This window comes from Ochotona curzoniae, unplaced genomic scaffold (genome assembly GCF_017591425.1).
Source record: "Ochotona curzoniae isolate NIBS_2020 unplaced genomic scaffold, NIBS_Ocur_1.0 contig_293, whole genome shotgun sequence".
NCBI classification, from domain to species: Eukaryota; Metazoa; Chordata; class Mammalia; order Lagomorpha; family Ochotonidae; genus Ochotona; species Ochotona curzoniae.
The window spans coordinates 1,844,594-1,857,880 of NW_024465655.1; the positions used below are offsets into that span (position 1 = coordinate 1,844,594).

The following is a 13,287-nucleotide window of genomic DNA, read 5'->3' on the forward strand; positions in this document are numbered from 1 at the left end:
GCAAGAGCTTTTTGTCGCTAACCTTAACAACATATCCTTAATTCCACGTTTCCAACCATCTCTTTTAAGTCAACTGAGATGATTTCTAGGATTCTGTATGCCTTTGCATTCTGGAGCAAACTGGATCACTTTTTCCTCTGATTTGGGATTCTTGGGGGATGTGACCATTTTTGCAAAAAAAAAAAAAAATCAAATAGAAAACACATCATGTGCTAGAAACAGTTCTGTAGACACATTCGATCTGCTAAGCGAAACAGCAAGAAGTGGTTGACAAAATTACACACACTTGTGAAGATCACATCTCTCCACCGTCTCCCTTTTTTTGTAAGAATAAGTTAACCAAGGTAAAAGAGGGTGCCATGCATTATCAGCACTCAGACGCTTCTAGAAATATCCAGGGACACCAAACTACGCCTGCTCAATAAGTAACCACTACTGTCATAGCTGTCCCTCCCAATCCTTTCTGACTTCCTCAGAGAAAAAAGAAGAAGCCTCACAATTTATTGGGGAGGAAAACAGCATCTGACCAAGTTCCTATCGGAAGAGCTGAGCAGACGACACACATCTCAGTGTGAAATGCAACGCAAGAAAAATCGCACACAGCCAGCTGTGCCACACAGCTGTCCTGGGAAGCACCTGCAGCGGACAGGAGGCAGGGTCCTCCCTGCAGGTGGCTTCCCGTGAGAAGTCAGTGAGCATGGCTCTCCTCCTGGGAAGGCCGGCCGACTGCAGGCATTCACGTGGAATGAGAGCTCCTTTTATTTCAGTCCCAACTGCAGCGCTAGGTTTCAGCTGCAGCCACAGGGTTCCTGGAGAGGAAACCCAGAGGTAGATACTGGGTTATAAAAACAACGGTTTCTTCTCTGCTGAGTTCTGTGGTTATTTTATTACCCTTTACATTTTTCCATAGCCATGACATTAATGCTAAATACGCCTTAGTTAGACTTACCCTCCATGTTCCCAAAATGATTGGAGAGGGTTTCAAACAGTCCACAGCCAAAAAAATAAGAATAATAATTAAATTTAAAAAGGAATTAAAACATGCATTCAGAACTAGATGCTTGGCACAGTGGTTAGAGCGTGGCTTGAGACACCCACATCCTGCATCAGAGTGCTTGGTTAGTGCCACCTGCTCCTATTCTAATCCACCTCCCACTGAAATGCCTGGGAAGGCAGTGGACAATGGCCCAACAACCCGGGTCCCCGACCCCAGCTCCTGCCACCATCTGGGTAGAAACCCAGCAAACGCAAAATTCATCTCAATCTCTCCCTCTTTTCCCATCAGCTGGACCTTCAAGTAAGTAAGTCAACAAACAAATCCTAAAACAAACTTCCACACCAAAATACAGCTCTCTCTGAAATGCACTGTTCCATGAGTTGTCTGGACCACCTGCTATCACCGTGACAACGACCTTAAGAATGAGCTAGGTATTCCCAACCAACGGCAACTCTGGTCACAGCCATCATGCGCCCAGTTCTACAGCAACTCCTAACCCCACGCAGAGTAGCAGCTGTGCAACAACTGACCAAGCCCTCACACGCATGTCGATTCATGTAAAGGTGCCAAGATGCTCCGCCCGGAGCCTAAGTGCCCAGGGCAAACTCAACACTCCTGCTTTACACATCCAAGGGGCTGGGGGTGGGGGTAGCGAGTGGATCCCTGCGCGCTCGCCCCTGCTGACCTGGATGCTCAGTGTCAGCCTCCGGTTTTGAAGAACCTGGCGCCACAGGAAGGGGTCGAGGCGGCCGAGGCTTCGGAGTGGGAGGAGAGATCCTCTTCCTTCCAATGTACTCAACGTATGTACCCGGGAAGTCGCCTCTCTCCCCAGTGGTCTCATTGTAGCCATTTAACCAGCCGATTTCTTCTGGCCGAGCCTCCTGCCCATCGCTGAACCCCAGTGCGACCAAGGATCCTTTATTCACGGTCAGGATGTCCCCCAGGTGCAGGTCAATGTCTTCGTCCCTCTCCTTCTGATAGTCATACAGCGCCCGGTACTGATAGCCCTCGGCACTCATGGTGGCGGGCACGCAAGAGTCGGGTCCGGACGTGCCCCGCAGGCTCACTCTATGTCTGTCCGGCCACAGGGTTCAGAAAGCCACTGCCAGCTCGTGCCAGGTGCCCGGCCCGTGACAAAGAGGCACTCTGCGGAGGCTCAAGAGGAGGCGTGAGTGGCCAACAGGCTGTCCATCTGTCCTCCATCAATGGTGCGGCTGTAGACGGGGCTCCACTTCCTGCGTGGCGCGGCTTGTCCCGGCTTCCTTTTTCAGCAAGGCGGCAGCACGTGGCCTCCGGGCCGACTCTCCTAGCCAGGTCCAATCCTCTGGGAAGCTCTCGTCACGACGCCCATCTGTTGTCTGATGTCACTGCTTCACTGCCCACGCCACGCGAGCTTCACCTAGCAAAGAACAAAGGAAGCTGATGAATGAGCAGCACGCTTGGCCATCTGTGGGGAAATGCAATTTCTACTTTCCATTCACTGAGTACATTCACTCGGCTCAGTTCTTCACTGAGCGGGTAGCCGGACACGGGCCAGTGTGCTAAGGGCCGGACAGGGTACACACGATGGCGATGAGCCAAGCAGTCCTTGCTGCCTTCTAAGAACGCTGGGCAGGGCGGGGGCAGTACCGGGCCCGTGTTGATATCGCAGATAAGCTTGGAACACGGGGAACCGTAACATCAGGTAACACTAGGTAAGTGCCCGGGCAGAGGCAGAAACCAAACACCACCGGGTACAAATGAGGGAGAGGCCACATCCAACCGCAGGGATCTGAGCCCAGAAGAGAGCGCGGGTCATGATCCTAAACGCGGAGGTGATTGAGCAAGTGTCACTTTCTGAGAAGAGTGAGGACAGGCCGTCCCAGGCGGCTGAAGGCAAGTGGGAGTGGTGCATCGGCCGAGAACAGGGAGGAGGCGGACGGCTGCGTGCATGCCTGCGTCTCCCAACCGGCAAGCGCTGCCAGGACTTGCAGAAGGAGGGGGGTGGGGAGGCACCAGGGCCACAGCTGCCCTAGGGGGATCTCAGCCTCCTGACCATGTGGGGAAGAGCAGAGAGGTGAGAAAAGGTGCAGCAGCAACCAGAGCATGAAACAAGGGGGCCGTGGAAGCGGCAGGTATGGGAAGGGGAGGGCTCGAGTGAGAGATGCTGCAGAGCGAGGAGGCGTGCGATGCGCGAACTGATGACAAAGCAGAGAGGGACAAGAAAGCGCGTGTACCGCTATCCAGCAAAGGGAAGCCAGAAGGCCGACTGGACTGACAGGGATGCGGGCACCCCGGCGCGAGCATGCGCGTGTCGGCGGACACCTGGGCTCTGACTCAGGCGAGCGAACACGCTGGAGATTTGGTAAGCAGCTCCAATCAGACAAGCCTGAACTCGGTAAGACAGAGGAGCTCCCCAGCAACAGTCACCCAAGAAGAACAAGCTCCAAGGGCCAAACACTGGGGTTCCAGGAATTCAACGAAGGAGAGAAGGCCAAGGTCTGGTAGCAATGCATTGTTCTAAAGAGACAGAGATGAAGAGGGCGCAGGCGTGGGGGGAGAGATGACCCCACCCACACCCCCCGCCAAGACCACATCCTGCAGGGGAAACTGAGGCACGGCCAATCTGAGGAACCTGCCCGCTGTGGAATGGAATCTCCTTCGACTTCTGAGAGAGCAGAGGCCAGCTCAGGAGGGAGGCAGGCATCAGGTACAAGAGTTAAGAAACCGGGGAGAGGAGGTGACCACGGTTGTCGCGTGTTAGTTAAGCGCAGGGGAAATGGGACAACGGGTGCGTTTTTTTTTTCTCTTGCTTTTCTTTTTTGTTTTTTTTTTTTGGTTTTTTTTTTTTGGCACAGGAGAGGCAGAGAGCTCAGAAAACCAAGACTGTCAGCTGTAAAGTTACTAGGTGGGAATGGAGGAGTACTGGCAGTGTCGGCGTGCACACGACCCGCTGGGCTCGCCCACCCTCGCCCTCGCCCTCGCTCAGGCTATCTTCCCAATAAACAGCAACAGGTTTCAGCGGAGCTGGCAGCGGCATAAAGCAAGCCCCAAAACAGCACACAAAGTGCAGGGTGTCCCATCCAAGAGAGCTTCCCTAAGCTGCGAGGAAGGCAACACGTTAGAGCTTGAATCTCCTGACCCGCTCGCTCCTCAACACGGGCAGCTTGAGAAGCACAATCTACTCAGAGAATCATTGTCACGTGGGCATTGAGAAGTGTGAAATACTCAACTTGCCGCGGACAAAACTTCTTAGCTGTAACACAAGCCCGCTCCAGAGAGAGTTAAAGGAAGCGAAAACAAACATGCAAGCCTTTGTGTGGCAAGAATATTAATGGGGCAGAGTACTCTCCTTTGCAGGTCAGGTATGGGGGGGTGGGCACGTGAGAAGAGTAAGCCGAGTGATCTGTTTGCAGAAGGCATCTTCTTTTCAGAGATGCAGCATCCAACTGAAACATTCACTGCATAAATTCACACCGAGATGTAACACCAGCGAAGCCCGTTTTTAGCGCTCACGAACCGAGTACAAAAGAGACACACAGACCGCTGAGGAACACGGAAATTTACATCTCGCTAAATGCTTGGAAACCAGGCAATATGCCTAAGAATAATTTAATTCCTCCAAATCTGCCTTGCAATTTTTGTTAGCTTTTCCTGGCAATGTATGTCTCTTTGGGGAGGAAAAAAAAAAAACAACAATCCTCCACCAGCAGGCTGGATAGATCTTCATGCCAGCTACTGCCTACCACTTCCTCCAGTGGAGCCGCCCAAGGGGCAGCAGGGTGAGATTTTTCTATTATAAGGACCTCTCTTCCTCTCTCTTATGTGTTCTCTCTCTCTCTCTCAGGCACACACACACACACACACACACACACACACACACACACACACATCCCTTCCCCACCCCCTAAGCTCCCAGCCTACCACGAAGCAGGCCCCTGCCCACAGCACCCCCATGGAGCTCTGCCAGTTCATCACCAGGAGACAGGGGACTAAGAAAAGGCCCCACGTTCTTCTCTGGGTTTTGTAGCCCTGAAGATTAGGTGTAGGTCAGCCTGGGGCTTCCTCTGTGCAGAGGGGAAGGAAGCCCAGGCAAGCTGAGAACTTTAAGGATGTCAGATGTAACATTTAAGGGCTGGGGGTCTAGAACACAGCTACAAGTGTTGTCCTTTGCCGATGACTATGTTTACTTACACACACACACACACACACACACACACACCAGCATGCCAGTCTCTGCTCACAGTCAAAACCTGCAACCTCAATGCAGGCAGGACAAAGTTAAACAATTGAAGGTCAGCCATGATTCAGTGTGATTCATGATCCAGCTAAGTGGCTGCAGAGCACACTATTGGACAAACCAGAGGGAGCAGAGACAAGTCATTTGGCCGGAGGCTGGGTCCCGTGATGGTGACTTCAGAGGGGCCTCCGCCAGGCACTCGAGGCACACACCTCTACCCTGTGGATTTTCTTCCCCGTGGCTTGCCCAGGTCACCCACTGTCACCAGCTGGACCACTCAACGCTCGCCAGGAGCTCCGGCAAGGAGCCTCAAACTCTACGTGGCAAATGTGCATGGTGAAAACAATAACGCATGGACTTCAACATGTTTGGCACCAAAAGAAACTTCCCTTTTAGTTCCATTTTTCCACAAAGTTTGTGAACTAGTCCATTCCACTATTAGTATCATCAATCTCTTTTGGCCATCATCATCATCACCCCATTTATTGGCAGATAACCCATTTAATCCTGCAGGCAATCATAGCAGGCAGGTACTGTCAATATTCACACTGCTCAGGGCAGAGTTAGTGTTCGGCTGTGAGAACACTCAGCTACTAAGAGGGAGAATCAGAATTCAGCCTCCACAGCCCCAGCTTGCCCTCTTTCAGCACCGCTACTGGCTGCCCCAACTCTGCCTGCTTCCATACAAGCAAGTCCAGATGTATCCCTGGTGCCCACGATGCCGCCTGCGTCACAGGCAGCCCTCTCAGATTAACCTTCCCTGCCTGCCTGTGCCATGCCAGGGCTCCTTCCGGCGTAGGCACCTCTCTCGTGCACCTGCACAGAAAGAAGCCATTGTAACTCAGCAGCGGTCCCGCCGAGTCCAAGGCACAGCGTCTCAGCCACGTACATTCTGTTCCAAAGAGTCTTCATTAAAAAGCACCTTTGCCAAAAGAAGGAATACTGGGCATATGACTTCCGTAAAGGTTGCCCATTTCTGGCACCCTGCCCCGTTTTCTGTTCTACCAGCTTAGCTTCTGCCACCTGTGTCCCTTTTGGAACCTTTGCCTTTCCACTAGTCTGCAGGATTTCCAATACTGCAGCTCTTCCTTGGGGGGGGGGGGGGGGGGGCGCGACGCAGCAGGCCAGCTCACATGGGCTGTCACAGCTCACACACGGACACCATCAGCTTCTTCCCAAAGGGGCAGAAGGACCCTGCAGCCCGAGGCAGGTGGCAATCCCAGTGCAAAGATCCCAGGATCAACACAGCGTCCCAAACACCCAGATCCATATGATGCATTTTCCCCAGCTGCACTGCATCTGGATTGGACACATACTCCTACAGTAGAGGGTATGGCCAATAGATAATACTACTCATCTACAATCTAGGACCTTCAATTAATCAAGGCGGTTTCATTATATAGGCTTCAAACTAGTACAATGCGTAAGTTACTGCAACAGACAACAAATTAAAGTATTCATGGCTCCAGCCTTTTGTTTTGTCTTGTTTTATGACACAGTTCCATAGGTTCTGGGGTTACCCCCTCCCCAAGTTCCCTTCCCCACCACTGATCTCCCCTCTAGTTTTCCAGTGGGTGGTCCTTCATGAACAGTCCTATGTCCATCCTGCTCTTACTGAAGCGTTTCCCGACAATGTAGGCATGGGCAATGTCAGAGAGTCCAGCATCCTATTGCTAACATATTTTCAATTCCTTCACTGGAAGTCCATCTTTGGTCTGTATGCAGAGACATAATGCCTTTTTAATGATGGCTGGCAACCACACTGACCGGAAGTATTAAAATATGAAGAATATTCCTAGTCGTGACAGTCCTGCGATGACATCAGCAGGTTGGTGCTGGGAGGCAGCACATAACGGGTCTTCCATGAAGGCCTGCAGGGCTCCTGGGGGCTCAATCGCCATTTCCCTGCAACCCGCCTTTCCGCCTTCAAGATACATATGTAGGGCAAGATGGCCACCTAAATGTCTACTGTCTTTAAAACGACATACGTCACAAGGTGGGCGTGTGGCGCAGTGGTCAAGATGCTACTGGACACACCCACACCTTCCATGGGCCTGCCAGGGTTCAAGGTCAGGCTCTGCTTCTGCTTGTAGCTCCCCGCTGGTGAAGGAAGGTGAGTCTCTCTGCCTCCCAGTGGCAGACCCAGTGGGAGCTCTGGGTTCCCTCCTGAGTCCAGCCTGACTGAATCCTGGCTGTTGCAGACCCGTCTGCAGAGAGAACCAGAGATGGAGAGATTCATTTCCACTGCTCTTTCTCTTATTCACGAATAAATACCACTACTTCAAACTTGTGCCTTCTTTTTCAATGGTGGAAATCACGAAAACACAAATTGAGCAGAGCTAAGACATTCAAAAGTGAGCATACTGAACCGCACCTCCCATTGACAAGGATGGGCTCTGGGTGAGGTGTATAGAATGCCACTGTGAGTTCATTAAAATAAAGTGAAAAGCATGGGGCTCGGATGAAGCCCTTAGCGATAGACAACAAACGCCTCATTCATTTCCAAACCACCACCGGCCCAGCCAGATGCCCTGCCTACAGTTCTATGGTAGCTACCGGGTGGGAGACAGCTGAGCACGGAGTGCCCCTTCAGGTGTGGCATGTTGGGGGAGGGGAGACGGCAGACAGGGAGGAGCTGGGGCTCTCAGCCTGGTACCTGAGTACAGCAGAGGCGCCCCCACCTCCCGCAGCCACCTGCAGGTGGTCAACAGTCATCCCCACCAGGGCTGGGAGAGGGGGACACTTAACCCCGCAGACTGGCTGACCACACCAGCCCCCTCAGGAGAGGAGAAACTGATTATTTACTTCCTGGGAGGGGGAAAAAAAAAATCATGCTATTCTGGAACATTCCTAGAAAAGCCAGGGCACGCCCCGGGTTGCATATAAAGGCCCACCACGGCCTAGACTTTAACCCTGGACGGATGGCTTAACCCTTGCACCTCCTGGGAGAGAGACAGAACAGATACACCTTAACCTCCTAAGGCACGTGAGCAGAGCCAGTGGAAACTAGAGGCCCACGAAGCCAGGTCTGACACCAAGGATGGAAGCCTTGGAGGTACTGGGACCGTGCTTCAGGTATCACTCAGCCCTTCAGCCACGGACAGGCACCTCAGGAATAATCTTTATCCTCATGTCACAGACGAGACAATAAGCCGAGGAAAAGGCAAATCAACGGCCTACAGTTAGAATCACAAGTAACCAGCAGCTACGGTATTTTTATTGCTGTCGGCACTATTAATACTGAGTGCCACTTGCTGCCATGTAAACGATTCGGACCTAAAATAGGAATGGCCATTAGCCAGGAATTGTCTCTTAAAGCTGCAAGCAGGTCCTGCATGAATCCTGAACTCCCTGCCCGACTCGAGTCCTTGTCAAAGCCGACACAGGGACACAGGCGCTGCTGGAACCTCGTCCATCTTCTCTCAGGAGGGCAAAGGAGTCCCGGTAGGGGTTCTGTGGGCATATGCACGTGTGCTTACAGGTGCCTATGCATGCATACACACACACACACACACACACACACGCGCGCGCGCACACACCAAGGCAGCAGATGGAGTTGGGGAAAATACTCCTTCCCAATAGGGTTTTGCACCTGCTGGCTCCAGGAGCTGGGCGGCTGCATCCTCATGGCAGTCCTAACTATCGGGGGCGAAGCCCTGCATGAGGACCCCTGGAGTTCCCCGGGGAGGGAGCCGGCGGGGGGGCGGAGGCATGCCGCAGTAGGCTGGCACCTTGGCTAGAAGAGCCCACTGTGCCCACTGGTGGGGTGTGCCCATCTTGCAGCCGCACTGCCCTGCCTGAGTTCTCCCTAGGATGATCAACAACCTGAAAACCATTTGATCTACAGATGCCTGTGGGTCCGCACTTGATTTACCTGAAAGAAAACAAAACAAAACCTCCAGCTTTTTTTTTTTTCATAATGGATTTTTTTTTCCCAATAAAAGCTATACTATACTCATTCTATCCTGTATTATTAAAAGAAAAAAAAAAAACCTAACCTAAGCCAAAGAGAAAGCTTGTACATAATTACATAGTTTATTTTGCAGTCCATTTGGCTTGATGTACATGAAATGGCCTTTAATTGCCCCTCTTTCGGCCGGTCACTCCAATAATAAGAGTACTGGCAAGCACTCACACGAGGGTGGGAATGGAAGAAGAATGCAAAAATGAGGCAGAAAAACACGAGGACTTTAAAAATTCATGATAACCTAGATTTTCCCTCGTTTTGTACATTACGTCAGTAATTTACATTATACCTTCTAATATTAAAAAAAAAAAGTGGATGACGATCATCCCACTAAGGAGCAACCTTCACTAAGATGTCTCGTTCTGGGGCCCAGTGCGGCAGCCTAGCAGCTGGTGTCCTTGCCTTGCATGCACCAGGATCCCATATGGGCACCGGTTCTAATCCCGGCGACCCCACTTCCCATCCAGCACCCTGCTTGTGGTCTGGGAAGGCAGTCGAGGATGGCCCAAAGCCTTGGGACCCTGCATCCACGTGGGAGACCCAGAAGAGGCTCCAGGCTCCTGGCTTCAGGTGGGCTCAGCTCTGGCCGTTACAGCCACTTGGGGAGTGAATCATCGAATGGAAGATCTTCCTGTCTCTCCTCCTCTCTGTATAGCTGATTTTGCAATAAAAATAAAATCTTTAAAAGAAAAAAAAAGATGTCTCATTCTTTTGGCTTGCCCGGTCAAGCTCTGTGCCCTGCCACAGGGAGCTGTGGGCACAGTCTGCCAAAACCTTACAGCACACTGGCAATTACATACTTCCCGTTTTTTTTTTTTTTTCCTACATTATATATGCCTCCAGCCCGAGGGAATTCAAAGCCACGACCCAAATGCAAATATTCTCTCGCTCTGCTTTAGTCTACCTGACCAGAAACTCAATTCTTTTTCAGCCGGCTCATTCATCACCTGTACCAATAAGACACACTTTGCAAACCAAAGAATGCAAATAAAAGCTGAGCTATAATTGTGCCTCTATCGGTCACGTGGACGCGTCAGAGGAGCGCCTTGCTAAGACACTCCCGTAAGCGACTGCAGACGGAAGCAGGGAAATTTCTGTCCGAATTCCAACCTAGAAACTGACAAGCTTTCTCCGGGGGGGAAAATGCAACTAAAGGAACAGTCAGGACTTTCACAGGACAAGATTTGGAAAAGTAGCTTTGCATTTAAGATTTAAAACCCTAATGAGAAAGGAAAAAAAAAAAGTTCATTGCAATGAGTATTTCCACAGACATATGCAGGCCCCATCCCCAGTAAAATGGGTACCCCTATGGCTGGGTGGCCCTTGTCTCTCCAAACCACCTTCACACCCAGCTCCCTCCCCCAAACTCCACCAAGAAAAAATAGATGAGGACTACAATGCTTTTTCACAGTGTCTGCACAGCATACGCATGTGAAGTGATGTCATTAAAAAATAAAAGATAAAGCAGCAGATAGCACAGTATGCCTTATGCAAATGCGAACAGGTAGCAGAGCAAAATGAAAGTTACAAAGTAAACGCATACAGTACTTGGAAAGCCAGGATCAGATCCAGCACTTTCTTCCAGTCTCTCCCTCTCTCTCTCTCTCACATACACACACTCCATTTACACGGCGGGGGGCAGGTAGTGTGGCCCCCTATACTGTAAGAGCCATATAAACGCTGAGCAGGCCTGCAAAGACTTGGCTTAGCACCTCTGCAAAACCAGCAGGTTTTAACCTTGACTCTCAACCCACGTGCCTTCCCAAACTTAAGGCGGAGGGAGGGAGATGGGGCAGTGGTGCTGGGAGAAGGAACACACACACACACACACACACACACACACACACACACTGCTTTTTTTTTTTGTAAAGTACAAAAATGCTCCCCCCTGAAACTTCCAGCAACTTTTGTGCCCAAGCAACTCACAGTTTCTTGCTTTCAAGCCATTTATTTTCACAACAAGGCATTGTTAAAAAGTTACAACAACGGACGGGCTTTTTCACACCCTTCTTTTTCAATGCTGAAAGTCGCAGGCGGCCCTCGGGTAAGGTACCCGTCACCCACTTCCTAAGCATCTCTACCCCGAAGATGGTTCTGTGTCGCCAGTGAACCTGCCTGCCCACAGCAACCTTCCCACTGGAGGCTGCCAAAACGCGCCTCTAGCGCACAGGACTACTAACAGTTAATTCCACGGAAAGCCCAGGTCCTTAAAGCGTTCTGATTATCCCGCCTAACAACTACAACGTGCACCTCACCTCGCCGCCCCGACAGGCTAATCTGAAGTCGCCCTCAAAACCCGGAACTGCTTCGTATCCACTCCTACTTCGCACTGATAGAAAAAGAACTACCACCAAAAATAAAAATAAAATAAAAAAAGCTCTCAGGTCAGGAAGCCCCCGAGTCCACCCACTCACAGGGGCGCCAGGCGCGATGCAGCTGCGCCTGGGGATTAAAGCTGACCTGGGACCTTCCCGGTACCGACAGCGCCCGAGGCGCGCGGCAGAACCTCTCCGAACCCAGCACACACGCCTGGTGCATTCAACACGGAACAGCCATTGCGCTCACAGCCTGGCACTGCGTGCTCCAATTCGGGTTCCCCAACGTGCGCTTTGGTGCCGGCTGCCCGGCCTGGGCTTTTCCGTTCTCTTTGTCTCGTGATCCCCGCGGGGAGTTTTTGTCCCCCTGGGAAAGCGGGTTGTCGAAGCCGGGCTTCCCGGATAATCCTCCCGGGATCTCTGGAAGCCCCGGCTCGCACGCTCCCTCGCTACCCTCAGCCGGCTCCATGTTGCTGGGCAGGTCCCTCTGGTCTCGCCCCGTGCCACAAAAAAGCTGCATTTCGTGGCGAGGACCCCCACGAAAGAAGGCGCCTCCCAGCAACCTGCCCGAGCCTTGGCCAGCACTAGACGCCGGCCCAGGGTCCCCCAACCCCCGTCACCAAGCGCGCCCCGAGGCGCACTTCCCCCACCCCGGAAGAGGAGGGCGGCAAACTTGGGAGGGCGGGGGCTGGGGGGGGGACCCTCGGGGACCCCGACCGCGGCTGGAAGGCACCCCCGCCCGGGGGGAGGGGTGGCAGGGGGCTCTCCCACGGCGGAGGCCTAGGTCACCACCACCACCACCGAGGGGTCCCTTGGAAGCGCACGGGGCCGGGCAGGGCTGGGGGGGTTGGGGGAGGAGGGAAGCCCGAGCTGGCCGGCGGCAACTCCGGTAGCCAACGCGCCCACCGTGGCGCGCACAGCCGGCTCGGAAGAGGGACCCAGGAAATGGGGCCGGGAGGAGCGCACGGCGGACTGGAGATGCCCGGCGGTCACGGAGGGCCCCCCCACCCCGCGGCCAACCCGCTTCCTCCCGGCTGGACTTGCAGGCGAAGCGGCCGCCGCTGGGTGACAGGAAGACAGCGGGCGGTAGCCCAGCACACAAGGCACCGCCTCCCGCTTCCCCGGGCGCGCACACTCTCACACACACACACACACACACACACACACCCGGACCGCCGCCTACCTCCCCAGCCGGCTGCTTCCTTCCTCGGCGGGGCCCGCGCTTGCAGCTGTAGTCTCCGGCGTGATGGCTTCCGACCGGCCGCCAGCTCTCCCAGCTCTCCGCGTCCGACCCGCTCGTTCGCTAGTTCGCTCGTTCGCTCGCTCGACAAGCCGTCCTCGCCTCTGGTCACCGCTTCCTCCTCCAACTCCTCTCCAGCCGTTCGCCCGGCTCCGTCTCAGCCCCGCAGCTCCAGCGCCCAGTGCTTGGGGGCTCCGCCTCCGGTCCGGCCCCCCGAGCTCCCCGCCCCCGAGCCCGCAACCAACCGGTACCCGGGGTCCCTCCCCAAGACTCCGCCCGCGCCGCGCCCTCGGCCGCTGCCACTCGGCGCGCCCGGCCTGGGGAGCCTGGCGTCTCCGGGAGGCTGGGCAGCTGGGGCTGTGGCCTCTCCGACCCTTCCTGCGGCCGCCCTCGCCTTCCGCCCGCAGCCGCGGGGATGCCCTGGGTGGCCCGGGGCCGCGCGCTACGTCCGCGCCCGAGCGCTCTGGCTGCGCGCGCCGCGCCGGGGACCCAGGCCGGCCCTGCTGCAGGGCGTCTCCCGGATGAGAAGCCGGAGGAGGCCGAAGACAA

The 13,287-nt window shown here is 53.9% G+C and overlaps 1 protein-coding gene across 2 annotated transcripts in view; it reads right to left on the reverse strand.

Annotated features, from left to right (window-relative positions):
* PIK3R1 (phosphoinositide-3-kinase regulatory subunit 1) overlaps positions 1-12,875 on the reverse strand; it is an 81,734-nt gene extending 68,859 nt beyond the window's left edge. For both annotated transcript variants that reach the window (XM_040979071.1, XM_040979072.1), the window contains exons 1-2: positions 12,682-12,875; positions 1,683-2,396 (exon numbers count right to left, since the gene is read on the reverse strand). In XM_040979071.1, the coding sequence (XP_040835005.1) occupies positions 1,683-2,016 (334 nt within the window). In that variant the 5' untranslated portion in view covers positions 2,017-2,396; positions 12,682-12,875. The remainder of the gene's footprint in view (positions 1-1,682; positions 2,397-12,681) is intronic.
* Positions 12,876-13,287: the final 412 nt, after the last annotated feature.